Source organism: Etheostoma cragini, chromosome 24 (genome assembly GCF_013103735.1).
Source record: "Etheostoma cragini isolate CJK2018 chromosome 24, CSU_Ecrag_1.0, whole genome shotgun sequence".
In the NCBI taxonomy this organism is placed as follows: Eukaryota; Metazoa; Chordata; class Actinopteri; order Perciformes; family Percidae; genus Etheostoma; species Etheostoma cragini.
The window spans coordinates 11,309,914-11,335,468 of NC_048430.1; the positions used below are offsets into that span (position 1 = coordinate 11,309,914).

The 25,555-nt window shown below is 39.8% G+C and overlaps 3 protein-coding genes across 6 annotated transcripts in view; 1 reads left to right on the forward strand and 2 right to left on the reverse strand.

The window, feature by feature from the left end:
* The window catches only part of LOC117939491 (gastrula zinc finger protein XlCGF57.1-like), a 9,364-nt gene extending 7,067 nt beyond the window's left edge, over window positions 1-2,297 (reverse strand). For both annotated transcript variants that reach the window (XM_034864900.1, XM_034864899.1), the window contains exon 1: window positions 2,116-2,297. In XM_034864900.1, coding sequence (XP_034720791.1) covers window positions 2,116-2,179 — 64 coding nt within the window. In that variant the 5' untranslated portion in view covers window positions 2,180-2,297. The remainder of the gene's footprint in view (window positions 1-2,115) is intronic.
* A 786-nt stretch (window positions 2,298-3,083) lies between these two features.
* Window positions 3,084-13,551, forward strand: LOC117939479 (gastrula zinc finger protein XlCGF57.1-like). 3 transcript variants are annotated; one of them, XM_034864878.1, is made up of 5 exons: window positions 3,084-3,222; window positions 3,369-3,440; window positions 8,603-9,520; window positions 12,363-12,725; window positions 12,810-13,551. In XM_034864878.1, exons 2-5 carry the CDS (start codon window positions 3,401-3,403, stop codon window positions 13,058-13,060), a joined length of 1,572 nt encoding a protein of 523 aa, XP_034720769.1. In that variant the 5' UTR covers window positions 3,084-3,222; window positions 3,369-3,400; the 3' UTR covers window positions 13,061-13,551. The 3 variants fall into 3 exon arrangements, with proteins under 3 accessions (XP_034720769.1, XP_034720767.1, XP_034720768.1); XM_034864876.1 differs by having other exon boundaries at window positions 12,363-13,530; XM_034864877.1 differs by lacking the exon at window positions 3,084-3,222 and having other exon boundaries at window positions 3,338-3,440; window positions 12,363-13,530.
* Window positions 13,552-20,877: 7,326 nt separating this feature from the next.
* The window catches only part of LOC117939503 (ornithine decarboxylase-like), a 7,516-nt gene continuing 2,838 nt past the window's right edge, over window positions 20,878-25,555 (reverse strand). The window contains exons 6-9 of the mRNA XM_034864913.1: window positions 24,012-24,095; window positions 23,083-23,245; window positions 22,761-22,879; window positions 20,878-21,228 (exon numbers count right to left, since the gene is read on the reverse strand). Coding sequence (XP_034720804.1) covers window positions 20,971-21,228; window positions 22,761-22,879; window positions 23,083-23,245; window positions 24,012-24,095 — 624 coding nt within the window. The 3' untranslated portion in view covers window positions 20,878-20,970. The remainder of the gene's footprint in view (window positions 21,229-22,760; window positions 22,880-23,082; window positions 23,246-24,011; window positions 24,096-25,555) is intronic.

A 25,555-nucleotide genomic window follows, 5' to 3' on the forward strand; every position in this document is an offset into this window, starting at 1 on the left:
GGGGGGGGGGGGGGGGGGGGGGGCGGAGGACACCCGCTCTCCCTCACAGCTGTTGCCTGGCTCTATCTCACGAAAAAAACAAGCAAGAAAATAAAAACACTGCATAAACTCCTGCTACCGTGCAGAATATGTCAGACCGTCTGCCAACATTTTAACATCAATGTAAGCTGTAGAGTTCTTCACTCTGACTTCGAAGCTGCTGTTTCAATCCTGTTGACTCTCTGTAGCACAGTGGGGCTACTGAGTTCCCCCCGAGGCGGGCGGGCGGACATACACACACACACACACGATGCAGGAAAACCGTACATGAAACTTACAAGATGACCTAAATTGAGGTCATTTTTGTTATTGTAAGTGCAATGATAAGTTAAACTCCTAAAAGTCCTTTATCAAACTGTATGAATGTGTCCCAGGCCAACATACACTAACAATATAAAGCTCAACAAGCCACTGACAGACAAGATCAAATTTGATACAGTCAATAAATTTATTATTGTCTTAAATCCAGCCATTTTCATGTTGGACCAACATTTGCAGCCTCCTGAACCTTTTTGGTAAGATTACTAGGAAAACTCTGCCTACAGGAGTTCCAGTTTCTATTATTTATATATATATATATTTTATAAATGGTAGTTTTTGCAACTTTGTCTCCGGTAACTTCATTGCAACAAACTTACAAAAAACATTGCAACTTTTATTGCAATTATGTCTACAAAAGCTCTAGCAATATCAGGCCTTTTGGGCCGCAACAATCTCAAACAAAAAAATAGCCTTTATTGTATTGTAATTCTTGCTTTGGGGTCAACTTTTGATCCAGGCTTAGTTCACTGATGTGAAAGCCTTAAGGCTTTATAGTTTTGATATTTTGGGTGATATCTGTGTTTTTATTATGGGATAAAAATAAAGGTTTTATAAAATGAGTGTGTGCACATCCCACCTTCTGGCAGGTGCAAGAAATTAAAAATACTCAAGTGAAAAAATGTAATGTCCGCAACACTGCTTTAGAAGACCCAGTAGGGTCGAAATGTTGCCTTTCATAAAGCAGTACTGCGGACATTCGATTTTAATAAAATAAAGGTTTTCCCAAAAATGAGTGCATAGAAGTGTAGCTTTCTTTCATCCTGATAAATTTCCCTTGGCCTTTGAAATTCAACTAACCCCATATCATCACATACCCATGGTTGTTTTTCAGTTGGCCTAATAGCTGGTTTGATTTGCATTGAGAGTTGATTTTTATGGAAAGTTCCCCATGCCTATTTCTAGGTATGGTGAAGGTTATGTGATGTGGGGGGGGCTATTTTATTCCAGAGTCCAAGGGAACTTTATCTGGATGCATAGTATCCCGATCCATGAAATAACTGTCCTTTTAAAAACAAAAATGTGCCTGCCTCTATGGGAATTTAACATAGGGGTGTGTATACTTATGCCCATTGTATTTTAAGGAAGAACCTTTATTTACCATACATTATTAATTTACAAAAGAAAATTGGTGTCCTTAAAAGGTTGAATTTTCCTAATGTTTAGATCAATTACCAATTTTTTTCTCTTTATCAATTTTAGCATGATTGTGTGAACTTTCTCAAGCCACTGTAACCCTGCGGGAGGTATGGTACACTATACCCACTACAATACATTAGACTCCAGCACTGCCTCGGACCGACACATATCAAAAGAGACTTGACTAAAAAGGTTTTGGTGCAGGTTGTGCTACATTTTCTAGCTAAGTGTTGTACTGCTCACGTATAACATGCATACAATGGCTGTGGAGACCTGGCATTGTATGGTCTTTGTTGTAGAATAAAGTATCAGCGTGGAAGCTGCGTCCAGTTGTCTGGAGTATTTGAGCTAATCCGCTAACTCGAGCTAGCTGCTAACGTTAGCTCTCCAGCTACACCCCTCACGTTACACACTTTGCCTGGAAACCATTCACAGATATTTCTTGAAGTGCTTCTATCACTACCAAGCTGCAAACAGCCACACAAAACGGTTACGACTTGTAAGTAACCATCTTAGAGATAAGACACGTTAGCTTAATGAGCTAGCTAGCTCCGACTGTGAATTGTTTAGCTAACGTTAGTTCAGCATCGTTAGCGGAGCAGTAGAAAGAACACAAACCTTCTCCTCGCAGCTTCGTTTTCGGGTTTAAAGCCTCCTCGAACGGTTTCCGGTGTCGGTCCATAGCTGAACAAAGTAACTGTTCGGGTGTTACGCAAACTAGCTAACTCTCTCCGCTGTCTGCTCCGGTGTTCTGGTCGGTAAAATCTGAACGGACGCAGGCTTCCTCTTCTGAGTTTAATGGCGGATCCCAAACCAATAGGTGCACACCGCCACCCACTGTACAGAAGCGTGTAACATCAGGGCTTAGAATTATTGAAATATTTATGATTAGTAGATTTAAAAACAATGTATGCACTGTAATCCTAGTCACCTAGCATGCATGTATTTGTGGTGGGAGGCCCGGGTTGAATCCAGAACCTCCTCGTTGTGCGGAAGAAGGGCCAAGAACTGAACCACCACACCATCTTAATTCTAATTCTACCCCCTCTCCCAATTTAATGTCCCCATTAAATTCAGAAGACTGTGCTTTTTTTTAATCTCGTTTTAACCCTCCTGTCGTCTTCGGGTCGAATGTGACCTCTTTAAAAATGTTCTATATCTGAAAAATGGGTTTCTTTTTAACTAAATTATCACAAAAAACGGATTGAATTCCTCACAGTGCTCTTTGCAAATACAACTGATCACTTTCATTCTTCTGATCTTAACTATTAGTAAAAATAATTCACAATTTTTTAAAAACTCAAATATTAGGTATAATTCTGTGTAAACGAGGGTTATTGACCATGAATTCAAAAAAAGTAGTGGTAGGTGGAGTTAGTGAAAATTAAAAAGAAGTCTGAAAAAGGGAAGAACATGTCAAATTGTTCGTTTTTGACCCAGTAGAACAACACAAGGGTTAAATGAAACTGGGTAAAACCCATAGACCGTTAATATTAAATAAATAATAATTATACAGTCACTGGGAAAAATGGGTTTCTTTTATTCTGAAGGACAGAGGAGTGTAGCGGAAGTTGTGTTTGTGTTTCCGGGTCCGGGAAGATGTCGCGACCTCGGTCCCGTTGTTTGTATTTTACTGCGTGATGAGGACGACGGAGGAAAACGCAAAGAAAGAAACACCACTAACTACTAGATTTGGTTTTAAAACGTGACTCAAAGCTTCAACAAGTAGGCATGTTTTCTTTATCCGACCGGAAACCCGTCAACTGCTGCTGCAAGGAGTCCGCGCGCTAAGCTAACGTTAGCCCCATCTAGCTCCTGCTCCTGTTTGGGATTTCTTTACGTTTTATATTCCGTATTTCCCCAAACTACAGGTTGGGAAGAAGTCGAGGAGAGGCACTTGAACATGAACTCTGAAGTGAATCTGTCAGCGGGCCAGCGGAGAGGTGGGAGACGTTTAAAATGTGTTATATTTTTTACTCTGTATGGGTAAGAGCCATTGCTTTATGAACTGGCTCGGGTTACAACAACAAGGTTTACGTAAGTAAGTGCTTTACGTAAAACGTCAAAAAAGCACTTACGCAGCTTAAACAGAACACACACACACACACACACACACACACACACAGAACAGGACCAACAGACTTAAGGACTCCTTTGCCCCCATGTCATCAGACTCTACAAATAGGAAATGGGGTATAGAGGACAATACAGGAAGGAAGAGGAGTGGTAGCATCTCTTTTACTGTGCAATTAAGTAATTAGTAATCTACTCACATGCATCCCTAGACACTCTTAACTCTCATGTTGGGTCAAATTGACCCATTTTCCTACATCAGTGTTCTTTTTAATTCCCCAAAATAACATGATTGATTCCACACAACGCTCTTTGCCAAGAACACATCTTTACTTTCATTAATTTTGGGGAGCCTTATTCAATTTTATATTAAATAGTATTGAGTTAAAGTTGACAAATTCCAGTCTGTGATTATCCATCAACATACATTCTTTTAATTTGAGCCTAAATTCCTAATTTCTGCTTTTCTAACTCTAATATTAGGTATAATTTCCTAAAACTGAGGTTTATTGACCATAAATTCAAAAAATAACTGTAAAACTAAAGATAATAAGTTGGTGTTACATAGTGTTAAACACACTGAATAAAGGGCTGAAAAAAGGAACAAAAACCTGAAAAGGTTAAAAACATTCATTAATAGCATCAACAAAAGTGTTGATTTTTTTAACTGATAATTTATGGTAAAGGTCTTTTTATAGCCAATGTTTTTTTTTTGTTTGTCTTTATTGACATTTTTTATACCCTTTTTTTTGTAAGCTGCAGTAAATTTCAATTTCCTTGCGGGAGTCATCCCAAAAGGATGACTGTTGTCTTCCCATCGACCTGCAACTTTTTTTCTGGGTTGAAATTTCATAATTTATTTGGGTCTTTTGTCGACGTTTTTGTCTATTTGATTCCTATTTTTTGGTCACTTTTTTTACGTTTTTTTAATTGTATTAGTCCATTTTTTAATAATTTTTTTCTGTGCTTTTTCCAATGTTTTTGATATTTTATTTATCACTTTTCCCCCAATAAAAATTATGTTTCTATTTCTCACTTTTTCCGATTATTTGGTCACTGGTTCAGCGTTTAAAAAAAAAAAAAAGTTTAAAGTGCTTTACAGAAAACAATAAAAAGCAGAGCAGTTAGAAACAGTTATGGGAAATAAAACAAGCTAAACAAGGATATGATACAACTAAAGAAAATAAGTTATAGTGCAGTGTAAGAAATCAATTTTTCAATAATAGGTTGGAGGGCCAGGTTTGGGAGGACAGAGGAATCTGCAGTTATTAGTTCTAAAGATGTAAGTTATATATATATATTTTTTTCAGAGTGCTCCTTTTTCATTTTGTGACTGTTTTCCACTTATGTTTCATTACTTAAGTTTTAAGGAGCCCAAACTTATCCCACCCTAGTGTTTCACTCTATTAATGACAGAGATTGACTGTGAAAACATCACTGCAATTCAATTTCCTATTCAATCAATTAACATATTCAAGTTTACAAGGCATCCGGTCCTGGTATGGCTCCTATCTAATCATTTCAGAAGCCTATTCATCTCCAATTTCTCTATGTAAGAAGCGTATGTTATTCAATTTAATCACAACTTGAGCTATGATTTCTTAAGCCAAAGCTCACATAAACGATGTGTACACATCTGCCAACAGCTTTTTTCATGTGATAAGCTTGTTTTATTCACTCCTAAATCCCACTGATAGTTTTAAATGTCAAAAAAAGATGCAGATTGTTGTAAAACTGCATCAGACTGAAGACTCATAATCAGAAACAATACACACTGGGGCCGCCGCCTTTTAAATCAAAATTTTAACCAGTCGTATCGACTGATGAATGTATTGTCTATCCATCATTCTGATGAGTTAACAGTTAACACAGCTTGGGGTGAGTGGATACATATGTGCATTTATTAAAATCAAGGGTGTGTCATTTCGTATGAAACTGATTTCGAGAAAGGAGACAGTCCCACAATACAAGGGACATCCATTTTAATGCATACACTCCGTGAACTAGAATTGAACAATCACACAACAAACTGCAAATGTCTTATCTTGCAGTGTCCTCCATTATCCGCGTCACGCTGGTTATGATCCAAAAGTTCCTGTATCAGGGTAAGGACATTTGAGTTCACATGAAGACAAAGTGCTTGTTTTCTCCATTAGTGCCTTTCTCTGGTTTGATGGAGAAAACACCTGAGGAATACCAAAATAACAGAAAACTGTATTAAAGGTGCCCTGCCACACAAAACCATTTTTACTTGCATTTTTTGGAAATGTGTTGTTAAAGCGCTTGTTATAAGCAATTACGTATTACAATAACATTTCTGAGAACACCTTCCAAATTGCTTCAGGTCCTTCTCACCACTTAGTAGCACAAGGGACATGTGATCAATATTACACCCTACATGAATTGAATTTTAGAGTATTAAATCATAACGAGTTATCTCGATACTCTTTACAGATAGAGTAGGTCTAGACCACACTTTGTAATTTGGTATAAACTCCCAACAATTCTAGTAATTCCCCCAAGAGCGAGCATAGTGCAACAATGGCGAGGAAAGACTCCCTTTTTAGGAAGAAGATAGATAGATAGATAGATATTTATTAACCCCAAGAAAAATGGGAACTTACGGTGTTACAGCAGCAAAATCAGTCACACAGCACAGAATATAAATATAAATGAAATACTAGGAAAAATGTACATGAAATAATAATAATAGGAATAAAAGAAACAATATTTGAATGTATACAGAATGGAAAACAAAATGTGCAACTGCTTAAATAATATGCTAAAATATAAATAAACCAATTGTGCAGGTTGCACTTAGTGCAGTAGTGTGGTGTCCAAAAGTCTCATCTAGCACCCAGTGATGACATGTTAAAAAGTGTTGATGCCTGTGGTAGGAAGGATTTCCTGTAGCGGTCCGTGCGGCATTAAAGCTGTCGGAGTCTCTTTTCTCTGTTGGACTAGTGTGGGGCCAGGAAACCTTGGCCAGACCCAGGCTCTTGGTAGGCGGGGTCTGACAGGGCCTATTGGGGGTGCTATGAAACAGTGGCAAAAACGTATGAAGTCGCAGGTTCGCCAGAGAAAGAGACTCCAAGAACGTTGAGATTTTTCTAAGCCAAACCGAGGAAAATGACAAGTTCAAAAGCATCCTGGTTGAAAAAATATTCGCTTCAGGCATCCTGGATTTGTTTTTGTTTTTTTGGAAAAACTGGTCGGATTTAAAGGTTCTATTTATTTGAACATCTTTTTGAATGTCTGAGCTCTTGAATACTGTATGTTGTTCTCAGTTGTCCATGATGATGGCAGAAAACAATGTGATTCCTCCCTCCTTCCAATTACATATCTTAGCGACCGTAGTTTACTCAAAGTGCAATCCTTTTTATAACTCACGCACATTTTGCATCTCTTCAACAATTGCTTGTAGTGACAGAATGTAGAATAGACATACAGTCCTAAGAAAGGTTGGGTGAGGTGTCATTGAACTCAGCAGGGAGTCCCCTTTTCACTGGAGACGATTTGCAGTGTCTGAGTGCCGCACAAATGCACGTGCGCAGATTAGCGAGGACCCGTCCAATGCTGCTAGCAGCTTTAATTTAATTAACTTAGGTCCCTTAGAATCTTCTTTATCTATCTATTTAGTTATTATTAATAAATGTGTGGCATGTAAATATTAACAAACTCAAATACAGTCGAGGATCAAAACACAAAGTCCAGGACTTATTTCCGTTGTGGTCCTCAACACATCTAAATCATATCAACAACATCAAATCTATAAGGACATAGGTCAGATATGCTGCCACATGTGTAACATTGCATGTCCTTTGCCTTAATAATAAGATGCAATAATGACAATATTTCATGGCTCATTGTAAGTTTTGACAATTTACACAAACCTCGACAGGGAGCCAGATGAGATAAACAAATTGTGACCTGCCTATATGAGACCTGTGGCCCAAGTTCATTACTCATTCATTTATTCTGTGCTGTATGCAGCCTGCCTTTAAGTTGGTTTGTTAGGCCTTCAAACCAGGAAGTACATGCAAATTCAAAACGATTTAAAATTAAGGCGTTGGCTAAAATGGTCATTGTTGACTGATCCAAAATAAAATTGAATTTCTGGCAAAAACTTTGTGAGCCAGGTGACTTTACTCACGTCCTTGTTTGGCATATCCCTGCCATCCAAATTGTTTTCTACAATGCAACCCAGACATTTTACTGACGCTTTTGCACTGACCACAACATTATTCAAAATGATTTATTAAATGCCTTTTGCAGCTCCAATAACACCATTGCACAGAGATTTTCATTATCTAATTCCCTGCGTATGATGTTGGGTAAATATAGTGGGTATTATTCAGTAGGATGTGATTTTCTGAATCCGGATTAAAAATTAAACAAATTATTTTTTAGTTTTTATTTTTTAAAAGGGAACTACCCTGGCCCTTTTGAGGTCATTGGGGGAAAAGAGATACAGACATATTAAAAATATGGGTGACAACCTTCTGTAAGGTAAATGAGTTGGGCAGTGCACCAATTTTTTTAATTGAAATTCAGGGCACCCTTAATTTATTGTTATGTGCTTCTTGATTTAGCTCACAGGGCTCTAGGGTGCTAGTTGGTGTCTGTTAGCTCACAGGGCTCTAGGGTGCTACTAACATTTCTCCTAGGTTCCTAATGTCCTCACAGCTGCCTGTCACTCAACAAACGAAGCAATTTTGTTTATATATTAATTTGACTGAAAGACAGTTATATTGTTTGCAATTGTGTCTGAGACAGTTAGTTGTTAGTTGTGTGGGATTGTTACAGCTCTAGAGGTAGTATTCAGCAAAAAAACACAGGGTAACATTAGCTTGCTTGTAGCCTAAGGCTGCACTTTTAAAAAACACCTCATCCACTGTCGGAGTCAGAAAAAACCGAATGTAAGACTTGAAAAATCTTTTTCTTACACTCCTAGTCCCCAGGGGGAAATTAGCAAATACTTGTTGTTATTCACATTAATAACTGTTTGTTTGTTTTTTACCTTTACCTTCAGATATCCAGAAAGTGAATGTTGGTGAAGGACATCAGCAAGATTGGAGCTCCAATGTGGACCAGGAAGACACAAAGCCCCCCCAAATTAAAGAGGAGCAGGAGGAACTCTGGATCATTCAGGACGGAGAGCAACATAAATGGCTGCAGGAGGCTGATATCAAGTTCCCAATAACTCTTGTCCCAGTGAAGAGTGAAGATGATGAAGAGAAACCTCAATTCTCACAGCTTCATCAAAGAATAACTGAACAGATGAAAACAGAAACTGATGGACAGGACTGTGGAGAACCAGAGACAGCCACGAACTTAGATCCAGATACACATCTACAACCAATTACTGATGACTGTTCTGAACCTGAGACTGATGACAGTAATGAATTGAAGGAGATTGGAGAAACTCAGTCAGGTCTAAACTCTCTGAATGATAAAGTATCTGTCTCTGATCGGATATGTACTGGGGACAAACCATTTAGCTGCTGTCAATGCGGGAAACAATTCAGTACCAATGGACATCTGAAGAGACACATGCGATCTCATACAGGAGAGAAACCATTTTGCTGCTCTGTCTGCAAGAAATATTTTAAACAGAGTGAACATTTACAGACGCACATGAAAATCCACACAGGAGATAAACAATTTAGCTGCACAGTCTGTAAGAAAGCTTTTATAGTGAGAGGAAATTTACGGAAACACATGAGAATCCACACAGGAGAGAAACCGTTTAGCTGCTCGGTCTGTAAAAAAGCTTTTACAGTGAGTGGCAATTTACAGAAACACATGAGAATCCACACAGGAGAGAAACCATTTAACTGCTCAGTCTGTAAAAAGGCTTTTAGAGAAAGTGGACATTTACAGAAACACATGAGAATCCACACAGGAGAGAAACCATCTTGTCGCGTGGAGTGGAGCTCCAGTCTGGAAGGTAAAAATGATTTAAATGTGACATATAATGCTTTACTGTATTTTCTGTCGAATTTTCATGTTGCACACGGCCAAAACTTCAAATCCCTGTGTGTTAAACATTCAGATTTTCAACTTTTTTTAAACCCTCCGGTTTCAACAATTGTTTTTTCTACTCAGGGCTAGGTGTTACGTAACACTTAGCGGCCTTCTATGGGACACGGGATTGGTCATCTGCTCCAGGCAGGAACCACTAAAATCTGTTTTTTGTTTCAGCTGTTGGGTGTCAAGATTGCCACATGTAGCTGTGTGCTAACGCCAGTAAAAGATGTAATCTTGGCGCCAATGTTCGCCAACTCATGAAACATTTCCGCTCATGTAGTATTTGGTTTAAAAGCCTTTATTTGCTACCTTCTATGCGATGTGTATCTATATAGGCAATTTTCTGATGCTTTCAAAGGTTGTCTGTTTGGTAGCCCTACAAGGATAACCTCCGTTTCTCTGTTGACAGATGAGATAGTTATTCGGTTTAATACCACTGTCACAGATGGTCTTGATATTGTTTTCCCTTTTAAACTGAATCGACCAAAAGTTGACACTATCAGATCAATTATTGTGCCTTCTCGTCTTTTGAACAAGGTATTTGATACTATTGGTCCCAGCCACTTATCTGCAATAAATAGCTCTCTTATGAATGGCCCAGTCCCATCTAGCTTTAAACATGCTGTGGTTCAGCCTCTTAATTATAAAAACCCAACCTTCACCCTAGTGATTGTAACAGCTTTAGGCCTGTTTCTTAATTAGCTTTTTTGTCATATTTGGGAGAAGGTTGTTCTTCCTCAGCTCTCTTAATTTTTAAGTGAAAATAATGTATTGGACAATGTTCAGTCTGGTTTCAGAGTACACTATAACACAGAAACAGCACTTCCTATAGTGCTAAATTACTTGTTTCTGTTCAGTGACAGAGGAAATTGAGCTATTTTACTCTTGCTGGACCTTACTGCTCTATTTGGCACTGTTGATCATGCCATCTTGTTGCATAAGAAAGGGATCCAGGCTGTTGCTCTACATTGGTTTAATTCTTATTTAAAAAATATAACCGTTTCTGTTGAAATTGGAAATATCTACATTTTCGGCAACGATTACATGCGGTGTACCTCAAGGTTCGATTTCAAAGCCAATTTTATTCTCCTTGTACATGCTCCCTTCTTCTCAAACTTAACATATGTTATCACTGTTATGCTGATGACACACAGCTGTACCTGCCTCTAAAAACAGGTGTTACCAACTCTTTAAAATCCCCTTTTCACTGCCTGAAAGACATTATGTGCTGGATGGCTAACAACTTTCTCCAACTTAATGCGAGTAAGACGGAAGTCATGTTGTCTGGCCCTCCAATTTCAGCTGACGAATATTTAAAAAAAATTGGGAACTTTAGCCTTAAGTGTGTGCCCTTTTGCCAGAAATCTAGGTTTGATCGTTGACCCAGCATTAAAATTTGACAAACAACTTAGTTCTGTTGTCAAATGTAGTTTTTTTCATCTCAAGACTATTGCTAAACTAAAATTCTTCCTCTGTCGTAAGGACTTGGATAGTATTATGTATGCTCATCATCTCGTATGGACTACTGCAATTCCTTGTATTCTGGGATTGGCCTGTCATCCTTTTCATGCCTGCAGCTTGTCCAGATTGCGGTTGCTAGTTTGACGGGTACCAGAAGGCAGGATTATATCTCCCCGATATTGCTTTCTCTTCACTGGTTACCAGTCAAATATAGAATTGGTTTTAAGGTAATGCAACCCTTTGAACGGAATTCAGCACAGGGAAGATTGTGCAGGACAGGAAGTTGAACACAGAAACAAATAAAACATCCAGTTAACTTTCAAAAATAAAATACATTGCTCAAGGCGGATAATATTTCGCTGCACTCCACCTTGAAAATGTCATAATGGGCAGAGACAGATCTATAGGTGTTATTGAATGAGTTGTGTGGGTAACCTATACTTACATTAATGTTGTGTTCCTTCTGGGGCCCCATACTTAATTGTAAAAAACAAAACGTTTCACAGTTTGTTAAGTTAAATGCATAAACTACAACTTTTTGACTCACAGCATCTCTCCAGCAGCCACCACCTCCTTCTCTGCTTGTCTTCAGGTCATCTTCGTCAACCCCCCCCAATTCAGAATGATAGAAAAAAGGGCACAGACAGCCATGACAAACTATTTAGAATAAAACCACTGATGGACACAATGACAAATGCATGCAAGTCATTCTATCATCCCCACAGACACCTGGCTGTTGATGAAAGAAAGTTTGTTTCAAAGTTAAAACTGGATAGACCCAGTAAATGAAAACAGAATAAGGGTGAAATCAGAGTGGTCCTCTTTTTCACTTAAGGACTTATTTTTACCCAAATCTTACTTTCCCTACACTGACAAGGCCCTGACATATAGTTGTTTCATCATAAAACTGATTTGGGATCCGTAGAGTGTCTGCACAGTGATCCATAACACCACACAGTTCAGCAGAGGCTTTCTGCCTTTTACACTGTAACATTTCTTTTCAACATAACACCCACCCACTGTGTTGCTGCTACTTTTACCTTCACACAACTTACAACCATTTGCATTATTTGATTCATCCCCTCTCATTAAGCTGAGACTTTTGGGTTCTGATCCAGCGAGGCCGGGTTGGCCGGGACTGTGGCGGTTCTTCTTTTTCTTGTCTTTCTTCTTTTTATTGCACACATTGTATGATGCACTTTGACGATGTCATTATGAACCGGTGTCCTAATGTGATTGAATATAGATAATTAGTAAGTTTTGTTAATATTAACATTAACAGCGGTTTTATTGTGTTTCAGCTTTTCCTTCAGATGTCCAGAAAGTGATTGTTGGTGAGGAACAGCAGGAGTGGTGCTCCAGTCTGGACCAGCATGACCCAGAGCCCCCACACATTAAAGAGGAACAGGAGGAACCCTGGACCAATCAGGAGGGAGAGCCGCTTCAAGGGCTGGAGGAGGCTGATCTCACCAAGTCCCCATTCACTCCTGTCCCTGAGACTAGAATAACTCAAATAGGTTTAAACTCTTTCAATAGCAAAGTCTCTGTCTTTGATCTGAGATGTACTGGTGAGAAACCTTTTAGCTGCTCTAAGTGTGGAAAAAGATTTGGCATAAATGGACATTTGAAGAGACATATGAGATCTCATACAGGAGAGAAACCATATAGCTGCTCTGTCTGCAAGAAATATTTTAAACAGAGTGGACATTTACAGACGCACATGAAAATCCACACGGGAGAGAAACAATTTAGCTGCACAGTCTGTAAGAAAGCGTTCACAGTTAGTGGAAATTTACATAGACACATGAGAATCCACACAGGGGAGAAACCATTCAGCTGCTCAGTCTGTAATAAAGCTTTTACCGGGAGTGGTAATTTACAGAAACACGTGAGAATCCACACAGGAGAGAAACCATTTAGCTGCTTAGTATGTAGTAAAGCTTTTAGAGAGAGTGGACATTTACAGAAACACATGAGAATTCACACTGGAGAGAAATAATTTAGCCATGTGGAGTTGGGCCCCAGAACTCAAAGTAAAAATGAATAGTCTCTTAAAGTGTAGTCTACTAATCTAGTATTTAATCCAATAATTAGAATTTATGCTTTGACTTGTCTTGCAAATAACTCCAGCCTTTAAAAATGAACTTGGATTATTAAGTTAACATTACTGTTATTAAATTGCTTCATATTCAGTGAGTCATTTTGTATTTATATGGGGGGGGCTTATATTACTCATGATGTTTCAGAATTACCGAACCAAAACCAAATTGGAACAAATGTCCACTAATGCAAACTGTGCAACCGGGTCAGAATTTATCGCAGCACACCCAGCTTGTGTGAAATAATGTGGTGTGTGGGCTAATGTCGTCTCTCCTAGTTTATTTTATGCGTGTTTAAAATAGCTACTTCTAGAAATAATACGTTAAAATACTTACTGTTAATGTTCCTTTCATTGAATAGGGCAAAGTGCAAGATCTGGCTCGAGGATGGAACACGTTGTGCTTGGTTAAAGCCTGTAGAAAATAACAAATTGCAAGCCCAGCAAAAAAAAGCCGTTGTAGCGCTTGATTGTTTTGCGACTGCATTTAGGGACACATTCAAAGTTTTTGCAATTTTCTGGACTGACCGACCGTCATTTCTTAAAGTCATGATGGCCCATTGTTTCTCTTTACTTAGCTGATTGGTTTTTGCCATAATATGGATTCTACCAGTTGTCCAAAAGGCTGTCGGCTGTGTATCAACCTGACTTTTGCACAACACAACTGATGGTCCCAACTCCATTAATAAGGCAAGAAATTCCAATAATTAACCCTGACAAGGCCCACCTGTGAAGGAAAACCATTTCAGGTGATTACCTCATGAAGCCCATTGAGAGAACACCAAGGGTTTGCAGCAAAAAAAAGCAAAGGGGGGGACTTTGAAGAAAACAAGAATATGAGACACGTTTTCAGTTATTTCCACTTTGTTCATTCATAGTTTTGATGTCTTCAGTGATAATCTACAATGTAAATAGTCATAAAAATAAAGAAAACTCATTGAATGAGAAGGTTATTCCAAACCTTTGGCCTGTACTATACATCAAACCTTTGCTCCTTTCTCTGCCGAGATAGAAGCAGACATGGAGTCAGCTAACCAAACTGTCCATCTACTGGGCTGTTATCTGTTCTCACTGCGGTGGGAGCAGCTGGCTTACATAATTAAATAGCTTGATAATTCCACCCAATGTGCCTTAATGTACCTGTTACAGACAAGATGTCACTTATTTGGCGGTAGCGATGAAGTTCCAATGTACTAATTTAGTGGCTGGCTGGCCGGCATGGTAGTTAGTTAGCTTGTTTGCTAGGGCGCTCCCACCAGCCACCGTGCAGAGAGAGAGAGATTTATATTAAATTATAGGGGTATAACTAACGATTATTTTAACAATCAAGTAATCTGTTGATTATTTTTCCCTTTATTCAAAAACAGAATTAACAGGTGAGTGTTTCAGAACAACTTTTTGAGTGGTGTAATAGTCGCGCAACACAACGAATCGATAATTAAATTTGTTGCCAACTCTTTTAATAATCGAATATTATCGATTCGTTGTTGAATCCGGATAAATAAAGTTCCAATGATACCCAAACGCTACATCCTACAGAGGCTTGTACAACAGTAAGCTGCGTGGGACGTCTTTACTGTATGTGGGTCAGTCCACTTTCACAGTTTATTGTAAAGACAAAGTTTCACAGTTCATTAAAACTGAATGTGTTGCTGTCAAAACTGCGCCAAAACGGCGATACTGCGTCATTCGTTGCCCAGAAATACACCCGGCCAGTGTGAAGTAGATCGTATGAACGCTTCTTCAGATATTTAAGACAAAAGACACGCATACACAGAGGGTCCTCGCCTCATATAATGGTTAAAAGTCGTCTGGCGGAGCATATCGTTTTAATATGGTTATCATATAAAGTAATAGCATATTATACAGTGTTTAGTTTTATGGCTTTAATTTGGTTTATTTATTTAGTTTTAAATGTTTGTATTGTGAAGCATGTTTTAACCATTTTGAAAAGCGCAGAAGAAATAAAGCTTTACAAATTATACATGCTCCTTCTGATGACCCGAGAGGCCTGATGGGGTTGGGATTCAATTCAGTTGTATTTATGGTATCAAATCATAAAGTATTGGAGTAGGTCTAGACCACTCTATAACTTACAGATAGAGCAGGTCTAGGCACACTCAATAATTTTCAAAGACCCAACAATTCCAATAACTCCCTTACTCCCAAAAACGTCCTTTTAGGAAGAAACCTATAACCTCCCCAGTTGAGGTCTTGCTTGGTAAATGGAGCTAACCAGCTAGCTACCTATGTTGTCATGTGTTGCCATTGAACAGCCTTTTTTATAGACATATTTAAAAGACAGGATGGACGCAGGATAAATCTTATTTTCATTTCGTTGGCAGGGCCAGCGCAGAATGTGTAAATTAAGGTCACATCGCTAATGCAGTTGGCTTCTGGGGGGGGTTGACCTCAACTGGGGAGGTTATAGAGGGGTGGAAGGAGCACTTTGAGGAACTCCTAAATCTAGCTGACATGCCCTCTGTGGTAGAGGCAGAGCTGAAGGATGATGGTGGATTTTCGTCAATCCCTGGTGGAAGTCACTGAGTTAGTCAAACAACTCCACAGCGGCAAAGCCCCAGGGATTGATGAGATCCGTCCAGAAATGCTGAACGCTCTGGGTTTGGAGGGGCTGTCTTGGTTGACACGCCTCTTCAACATTGTGTGGAAGTCTGGGACGGTGCCTAAGGGGTGGCAGACCGGGGTGATGGTTCCCCTCTTCAAAAAGGGGCACCAGAGGGTGTGTGCCAATTACAGGGGTATCACACTTCTCAGCCTCCCTGGTAAAGTCTACTCCAAGGTGCTGGAAAGGAGGGTTTGGCTGATTGTCGAACCTCAGATTGAAGAGGAACAATGCGGATTCCGTCCAGGCTGTGGAACAACGGATCAGATCTTCACTCTCGCAAGGATATTGGAGGGGCCCTGGGAGTATGCCCAACCAGTCTACATGTGTTTTGTGGATCTGGAGAAGGCGTTTGACCGGGTCACCTGGGAGAAATTGTGGGAGGTGCTGCGGGAGTATGGGGTGAGGGGGTCCCTTCTCAGGGCGATCCAATCTCTGTATGACCAAAGCGAGAGCTGTGTCCGGGCTCTCGGCAGTAAGTCGGACTCGTTCCAGGTGAGGGTTGGCCTCCGGCAGGGCTGCGCTTTGTCACTATCCTGTTTGTAATATTTATGGACAGGATATCGAGGCGTAGTCGGGGCGAGGAGGGGTTGCAATTGGGTGGGCTCGGGATCTCATCGCTGCTTTTTGCAGATGATGTGGTCCTGATGGCGTCATCGGTCTGTGACCTTCAGCACTCACTGGATCGGTTCGCAGCCGAGTGTGAAGCAGCTGGGATGAGGATCAGCAACTCTAAATCTGAGGCCGTGGTTCTCAGCAGGAAACCGATGGAGTGCTTTCTCCAGGTAGGGAGTGAGTCCTTACCCCAATTGAAGGAGTTTAAGTACCTTGGGGTCTTGTTTGCGAGTGAGGGGACCATGGAGCATGAGATTGGTCGGAGAATCTGAGCAGCCGGTGCGGTATTACATTCCGTTTATCGCACCGTTGTGATGATAAGGGAGCTGAGCCAGAAGGCAAGTCTCTCGATCTACCGGGCGGTTTTCGTTCCTACCCTCACCTATGGTCATGAAGGCTGGGTCATGACCGAAAGAACGATATCCAGTGTACAAGCTGCCGAAATGGGTTCCCTCAGGAGGGTGGCTGGCGTCTCCCTTTTGAGATAGGGTGAGAAGCTCAGTCATCCGAGAGGAGCTCGGAGTAGAGCCGCTGCTCCTTTGTGTTGAAAGGAGCCAGTTGAGGTGGTTCAGGCATCTGGTAAGGATGACCCCTGGGCGCCTCCCTAGGGAGGTGTTCCAGGGAGGTCCAGCTGGGAGGAGGCCTCGGGGAGACCCAGAACTAGGTGGAGAGATTATATCTCCAACCTGGCCTGGGAACGCCTCGGGATCCCCCAGTTAGAGCTGGTTGATGTGGCTCGGGAAAGGGAAGCTTGGGGTCCCCTACTGGAGCTGATATCCCCAATACCGGATAAGCGGATGAAGATGGATGGATGGATGGAGGAGCAGCAGACAGTCACAAGCCTAGAGCGCCCTCTCCCTGCTGTAGACCGCAATGATTACTCCTTGGTTTATGTCAGTCAGTAGGGATTAAGGCTTAAAACATGTTAAACTAAATATATTTTGATCTATAAGTTGCAGCTGACTGTAAGTCGTAGGACAAGCCAAACTAGGAAAAAGTATAAGGAGAACTCACGGATAGCTGGGCCAACTTAATGCTCCTGCTGGAGTTTCTGTGAGACTTGACAGTAGATGCCAGGCTACACTGGTTCAGCTTGGCTTTTTTTTTTGTGTAATCCTTCATTAAACTGCAGAGGGCAGACACACTCCACAAATGTCATCCTCTTAAAATAGTTAAAACTTAAAATAGTGTTTAAACATCCACTGGTATAAATAGGATTATTTATGCACATTGTAAACTACAGCTGTGAAAATTCGGCTATTATAAATATAGTGTGTGTAAAACACCACTTAAGTTTGGTGTGTGTGTTACTTACAACAGCTAAAATTCGACCCCTTCATATACCATTTTGCAACGTAAGTATAAAGAAGTTGTCGGGAACACGGTTCTGCTCCTCTGAGAGAGATCATAACGTGCAGCGTATGATAACAATAGACGGCTGATGCAGTTGTTCAGCTCGTCATATTTAATTGTCGTTCTTTTAATGAGCTCCGAGCCGAGATGTATCGTGTTTGTTAAAAGCCCGCTGCCTCAACTCTTCTCTCCTAGAGGCTCTCTCTCTACTCCTCTAACACTAGATTGTAGTGGAACAAAGAAGGTGGAGGCCCGAGGACTGGCTTAAGAAAATCTAAAGCACACACTGCAAAGTTTCAATCATTCAGGTGTGTGTATTTCAACTTGTTACACTGCACTTCAACTCCTTGTTCACAACACAACTCTTACCACTTCTCGTTTAGCAATGCAGCAGAAACACAGCTCCTTATCCACGAATGAGTCAGCTCAGCTTCTACCACACTGTAATCAAAATGTCAGATATCATGGCCGTAAATTTCATTTAACAGTGGACGGACAATAAACATACCATTAACTGACAGTAATATCTGAAGGGGGCACACAAAATTAAGCCAAAATTGTACAGTTGTATAGGATGTGTGTAGCTGCGGAACTCCAGTAAGTAGACTAGGTTAAGCTTTTTGCATGTCTTTAAACATAAGATGAAGTAATTCTTTTGTCTAATACAGATGAACTGAGCCTCCTAGCAACCAAGACAGCTAACGATAAAGTAAGTAAAGCTCTATTTCAATTCCCAAGATCCCGGAGGTCATCCATAACGCCGTAGCCAGATGGGCAGCTCTCAAAAAAAAAATGTAACTACACGTCGCAGCGATGCACGCTGCTTGGCAGTGTTGCATTTCCCCCGACTCATTTCCGTTTCCTCCTTCTCCATGAACAACATGAAATCAAGGATTGGGGCAATTTAACCATAACCCTTGAGTCCCCCGGCTCCTCATCTGCATAAAGTTGAATCCAGTCAACTTCATGCAAATGAGGAGCGGGCGACCCAACACCCCGCTTCTCCAAAGTCCCTGCAACGCCACCAGAATGCATTGCACGGCTGCTCCCATTTAAATGAATGGGATGAACAAAGTGCCCTTAGTTACATTGCACCACTTCACTAATATTAAGAAGTGTCCACAGAAAGCCTCGTGAACACACAACACCGTGTTAGCAGAAGCTAGCTGCTAACAGACGATGTGTGGCTAGTTTAGCTAACGTTAGCTTAGCACGGAGCATCAGAATCAGAACTAGCTTTTATTTGCCAGGTATAAGGACACATACGAGGAATTTTTCTTTGGAGCATCGTTACTCACACTGTGCTTACACATACAAAACAACCAAAACAAAATATACACACAATATATACATACTATAAACAGAAACAATATAGAGGCATGAGTGCAATAAAGAGTTCAATAAAATAATTTAAATGTGGAGCATAGTGCAAATGATACTGGGATAAATAGTATTATGTTATTATATTACAATATGAACAGTATGAACCTATGAACAGTTCTGAAATAGGAAATTTCAGTTCTCCCCTCCCAAATAGAGTTAGTTGGGTGAGTCCATAGCCAGTCTTCTTTCAGAATGTTTTCCCAGAGGCTTAATGATTAGCATTAGCAACGTAATAATTGATGGGTAGATGAAGAAATGGTATGTGCAGAAAAGAAGAAGAATAAAGTTGAAAGTAGTGTGATAAATTTTTCTCTGCTCATACTTAAAATACTTTTACAAAACACCACAGATACCAGGGTCAACAATAGGAATTAAAGTTATTTAATAGAAAGAGCAGTATATGACAACATGAAACCACTGTGCTGCTGATGCTGTAGATGCTGTTGATGCTATTCACAATGTAACTGTAAACTGTACTAGGAATCGAACTCTAGACATTAGGTCAATATGCCTCTTTGTGGAAGAGTGAGATACATTTCAAATGCTTTCTTTCTTTCTGGTTTTGTTAATTTATCAACCTATCCTTGTGGAATAAGAATATTATATTTTATTTAAAGGCGCCTTTCTCTGCACTCAAGGACGCAAATACATACATTTGACATTTTAAAAACAGCAAAAACTACTATGCAACAAAGAGCAATAGACATTCAAGTGGAATAGGCAGTTTTAGACAAATGTGTTTTGAGTAGTGATTTGAAATGGGGCGGGATGAATCGATGTTTCTAAGTTTGTGAATAGTTGAATATTTTTTAACTTCTCAGCTTAAGAATCATTATTTAACCTTTACATTATTTGTTGAACCGTGGTATTGATAAAAAACTACAGGATAGTAAGAGCTGAGTTTGGAGTGTGTAGTGTTTTAATCTGATCAAATGCTTCCTCCAGTACATCAAGCCTTCTTTGGTATTTTTAGGCTGAGCTGCTGCGTTGGCTCTTTTTTGGAATTAAAAAATTGTGAATGTTTGGATTTAAATACATAAGGCACGCTACTATGAAGCTACAGAATGACATGAAAACGCGTACTTGCTCTTTAATCAACATTTAGGTAAATATAAGTATTGAACCGGACTCAGTATTGATATCGGAAGACATTGGAAATTAGACGCCTCAGATCAGCATCTGCACAAATAAGTTAGGATAGGATATCCCTAATGTTTACATTAAACCCCCACAAAAAACCATTGTGGATAAAGATGGTGTATTTTTTTGTAAACACTTTAAGAAAAATATAAAATCCTAAAAAAAAAAAAAAAACTGCAGGGCCAGGGATTGAACCGCCAACCTTCCGATTGGCAGCTAGATAGTAAACATAACAATGTTTTGTTAAGGAATAGAAACAGGCTAACTTACTGCTTTTAGCTAGGTAGCAAACAAAATATTTTGTTACGGAATAGCTACAGGCTAACTGTGTGTTTTAGCTAGCTAACAAACAATAACATATTTTGTTTAGGAATAGCTACCGGCTAACTAACAGTTTTTTTAGCTAGTTTTTTATTACATAGAATCTGACTTCCTTAGGTTTTTCACCATTAAATTCTATTTTTTACCCATTAAATTCTGGAATTTAGAGTTTAATTGGATTTAGAGAGGATTAATGCGTGAACAGTTAATTGAAGTATAAGGTTTTGAACCGGACTCAGTATTGGCATTCAAAGACACCGGAAAGTAGAGCCGGAGTTTTACGATAGGCCTGTGAAACTGACCAATTGAAGACAGACGTCAAATGCCTACATTTCGGACATGTATTGAGATATTGTCCAACATAAGAGTTACCAGATCATTTACGCATGCCGAAGGTTTGAGAAAGGTTTAAGGCGTGCCATGTCTCAGCTATCACAACAGTGTAAATGTGTGCTCTTTCAAAGCCATTGAAGTCAGTGTATAAACTGATAGAGTAAGCTCCCATGTTGTCGACGAGAAGCCAGTCCCCCACGTGCAACTCAGAGATCCAGTAGTTGTCAGTTACTTTGTCACAGCTGTCGCAGGTTGGACCCCAGATAGCAGAGCGATAGCTCCGCTCGCTGCTGTCGACAACCTGTGTAGAGCACAAATATTAAAATAATGAATCCACATTGCAGCCTTTGACATGGTGTTCCACATTTTACTTGAAACAAACAACTGTCCTTTATGTCTTTAGTTAACTTTAGCCATCGGTGAGCAACCAGGGACGTGAATAACTGCGTTACTTTTACAGTAACAAGTAATCTAATTGATTACTCTTCCCATCTTAATAATGGCCTCCTCCTTCTCTCCATCTGTATGCAACCTCATCCCATTAATGCATGTTACTAACTCAACTTCTTCCTTTTCCCAGAGTCTTGTGCTCTCTCGCCCCTCCCCTCTCTCCTCCTATCGCTTCGTGCAGGTGTTTCTGGCTCTAACCTGCTGCCTCCATATTCCTGCTTGACACCCTCTGCTACAATTCTCCATGTCTCTCTCTGTCTGTCTCCTTCCTCTCTCTGTCTGTCTCTTCTGTCTCTGCCTGTCTTTCTCTCGCCCCCAAACGGTCGAGGCAGATGCCCCCCCCACCCTGAGCCATGGTTCTTCTCGAGGTTTCTTTCTCTTACAGGACATTTTTCCTTGCCTCTGTCGCCTAGTGCTTGCTCTTGGTGGGAACTGGTGGGTTTCTGTAAATAACATCCTAGAGTACGGTCTAGACATGCATGAAAAGTGCAATGAGATAACTGTTTTGGCGATGTGGCGCTTTATATATAAAATTGAAAAAAAATTGAACGCTGGGGCGGGGTAACTTTTCCTGCTAAAGATTTCACACCGTGTTCAAAAAGCATTTTGTTTCTCTCTCTGTGTGACTCTAGAGTGGCTACTTGCTCCCAAGCTAATCCCTGTCACTTCTCCCTCGCTCTATCACCCACACACACACACACACACACACACACACACACACACACACACACACACACACACACACACACACACACACACACACACACACACACAAGCCGGCTCGACACCCACACCAGCGCAAAAGTATAACCATCAGGCCACTTACGTTATTTGTACTAAAAAGAGTGTATATATTTGTTATTTTTTGTTGCTATTGTGCTTAACAAGCATTATTTCATTTTACCCAGTTGTGGCCCGTTAAGGGGCAATGAATATCAAAAGTTCCAAAACATCTATGTTGTTATTTCTATAGATCCACTAGACATAATATCTACATACATGGGATTTGATTGGACGCCAGTCTCACTTTGTCCCACAGCAACATTAAAATACTTTAGATGTGTGTGTACAGTTTCTGTTAATACTGTATTGTATTAAGTGTCCATTTCATCATAATTTTCAGATCTATCATAAATAATTGAACATGCACGTGGATTTTGTTCTGTTAAAGGGGGGTGGTGGGGGAGGGTTACTTTTTGGGAGACGTAACTTGTAACTGTAACTAATTACTTTTTAAAAGTATCTTTCCCAACACTGGTAGTAACCATGCACAGATACTGTGGATAGCAAGAATGTTAAATCACTGGCGTTGGACTTAATCTTGTGTTTTGAAGAATCGTCCAAAATTGGCTTTGTCACGTGGCGACAGGCTTTAATATTTACCCTGTGAAGATACGGTTCAAGGTTGGAGTGAACCGGGTCATTGATAGCGCAACTCATGGAGCCGTACACTCCATCGTTCAGGTAGTACATCATCATTCTGTCAGGGCTTTCCTCACGGTCTGTAGAAAAGAATTCATGCAGAAAAAATAAAGGCAAAACATGTTTGAAATGATAGGAAACTCATATGATCTACTCCCAACCAATTGCAACCAGGTGCCTTGGGTTCTGCGTGCTGAGTTCCTAACACCCTGCAAGCCAGGACTGGACTCAATCAGAGGCTGAATGGCCATTAATGAGGCTTCAGGACATATCTATACATTACCGCTATCTTTATCCATATCATCCCAGTTGACTCTTTTGGCAATGACATTGGCCGCCAGTGTGAAGGCAGATTCCACGTAGTAGCGGCCTGGCTCTGCAATAATCTGCACCCCACAGTCAGGCGGGAATAACTCATCCAGTGCTTCGTTAATCATGACGGAAAACTAGGAGGGAAAACCACAGAGGGTCAATTGCATATTTCACAGGTATTAAGCTGGGGTTCCACAGAGAGCTGGAATGAAAGCAGAGAGGAGCAAATTAATTCATTCCGTGTGAGAACAGCGGCCGAAAATGCTCTCTCCCAAATTTGAGGTAGCCAATGAGAGGGCAGACTCATAATCAAGCCCCCAATATATGAAATTAAAAATGTTGGCAACAAAGTGACATTCAATATAATTGAATACATATAAAGTAATGTGATACCAATTAAAACTTCAATGTTAACAATTAATTTTGGTACGAATAAATAAAACGCAGTGTGAATGTGTTGAATTAGGCAACAATGTGTTAAAATATTAGTTAATGTAATTTATTTTATATAAGTTAAAACAGCTTATTTTTATCCAGATAATTTCTCCCAGATATTTAGTAAATCTAAATTACTTTTGTTCAGATACTTATTAAACCTAAATGAGTTTTCCTTGTGAAACTGATTGGATTTACTAAAAAATGTTTGGCTTTATAACTTATCATTTTGCATATTACAACTAAATCCAACACATTTTAAGGGTTGCTTTTATGAACATGTACTCATTTTGTTTTGTTTAAATGTAGTTAATTTATTTAACACTTTTTAATTAAAGTTGTTGAACTTAAAATCATTGTATTACATGTCCCTTTGTTGCCATAATTATTTTGAATAACCATTGGTCACATTTTTTCGGTGTAGATTTGAGAAAACCCATGAATATTTTATTTTTTCAATTTTACCTCTTCAAATTTCCCTGTAAAGTCCCCGATCGCAGAGAATCCTCCACCAATATCCAAGAGTCTCATCTGGAATCCGAGCAAATTCTGAAAAAATGATCCATCAAAACTGTTTTTAAGTAAAACACTGTGACAATAACTCACTAAAATTAAAAGTCCACTGCAGACAGCAGCAATCTTCCTTAATACATTGCAAAAATGGATTGTGCATGGCTGTTGAGAGTATGTGTTGATTCATAGAGTAATCAACAGGGATATCCAAATAGAAATGTTTGACTTAACGTAAACAGGATGACACAAGAACGTTGAACTTGGCTTTATCTAATGTTCACATTTTGCTTCTGAAAAATGTATTCAAAATAATTAAGACAAACCTGCATTTGCATATTTCTATTTGTAAGGTGCTCTAAGCAATATTGTCGTTGGGATGTTACTTCTTGTTGACGTTAAGTTTTGTTCAAACAAAATGATACTAGCTCGCCCCTCCCTCCTCCTCAGTTATTGGCAAAATTTCGTTTTTGTTGCAGTTTGTAGACCCTGGGCTGTTTACAGAGACCTCAATTTTTTTACCACTGTGTTCTGGGGACAAACAGCTCGCGGAAAGGGAGGAGATGTTTGCTGTATGTGACAAAAATGCAGCCTATAACACGCGCAACTTCGCTTAGAGCTAAGTGCCAGAAAACTTGTAATACAAAAATGATCTGTCTTAATGTAAGTAATCAACTGGGGATGTGTCATGGTGATATACAGTATGTACAGTAATTCATTTGGGGATATGCGGCTAAGGGCATGAAAACCCTTCAGACAAATGTAGTGGAGTAAAAAGAACATATATCTCACATTGTATAAAATACTAATGTGTACTTTATACAGTCCTTGTAGGCTACTTAGGGAAGGTTAGGTTTTTATGCAAGGGGCTACCGGAGGCGTTTTGGGGTCTTCAGTCAAAAGAGACAAGCTATTTATTACATTTTTCTATGACCCTCAAAATGATTGGGAAAAAATACCTAACCCTCCCCAACATTTTTGTATACATCTGGTGCTTCGTGAGCTTCAACTTTTCAAAATAAAAGCTAGCGTCTGGTCCGCTATAATTTTGATTTGTTGGTGTTTTTGATGTTTTTGAACTAAACAGTACAGACATCATGCTAATGGATACAGTTATTATTTTTCAGCAGATGTCTTAGTTACAACACAATGGAAATCGCACAGTCTCTGGCTGAGTAAACAGGGAGGGATCCATCTACTAGCGATTGGGGGGGGGCTCAGAGCCACTTTGACATTTTGCTGTTTTCATGAATACAAAAGTTGGATGACCCTTCCCTCAACAAAGAATAAAAAGACATGACCATTCCGTTTTCCTCCTCTGGTCCATTTCATAAATACCCTTAGTTACATAATTTACAGTCAATGATCAACAACAACGGAAATGGACAAATAATTACACGTCAGGTTTTGTGTTCTAATTGCTGTAATGCTGACTCACCGCCATGTCAAAGACGTGTCGGGCATCTGCGATGGCCTGTTTGAACACAGAGCCTGCAGTG

What these genes read in the sequence shown, in the direction of transcription:
- LOC117939479 (XM_034864876.1), top strand. Translation starts at nt 3,401, where the DNA reads ATGAACTCTGAAGTGAATCTGTCAGCGGGCCAGCGGAGAG. An exon ending in GTCAGCGGGCCAGCGGAGAG is followed by an intron (nt 3,441 to 8,602) that starts GTGGGAGACGTT and finishes CTTTACCTTCAG; the next exon opens with ATATCCAGAAAGTGAATGTT. An exon ending in GTGGAGCTCCAGTCTGGAAG is followed by an intron (nt 9,521 to 12,362) that starts GTAAAAATGATT and finishes ATTGTGTTTCAG; the next exon opens with CTTTTCCTTCAGATGTCCAG.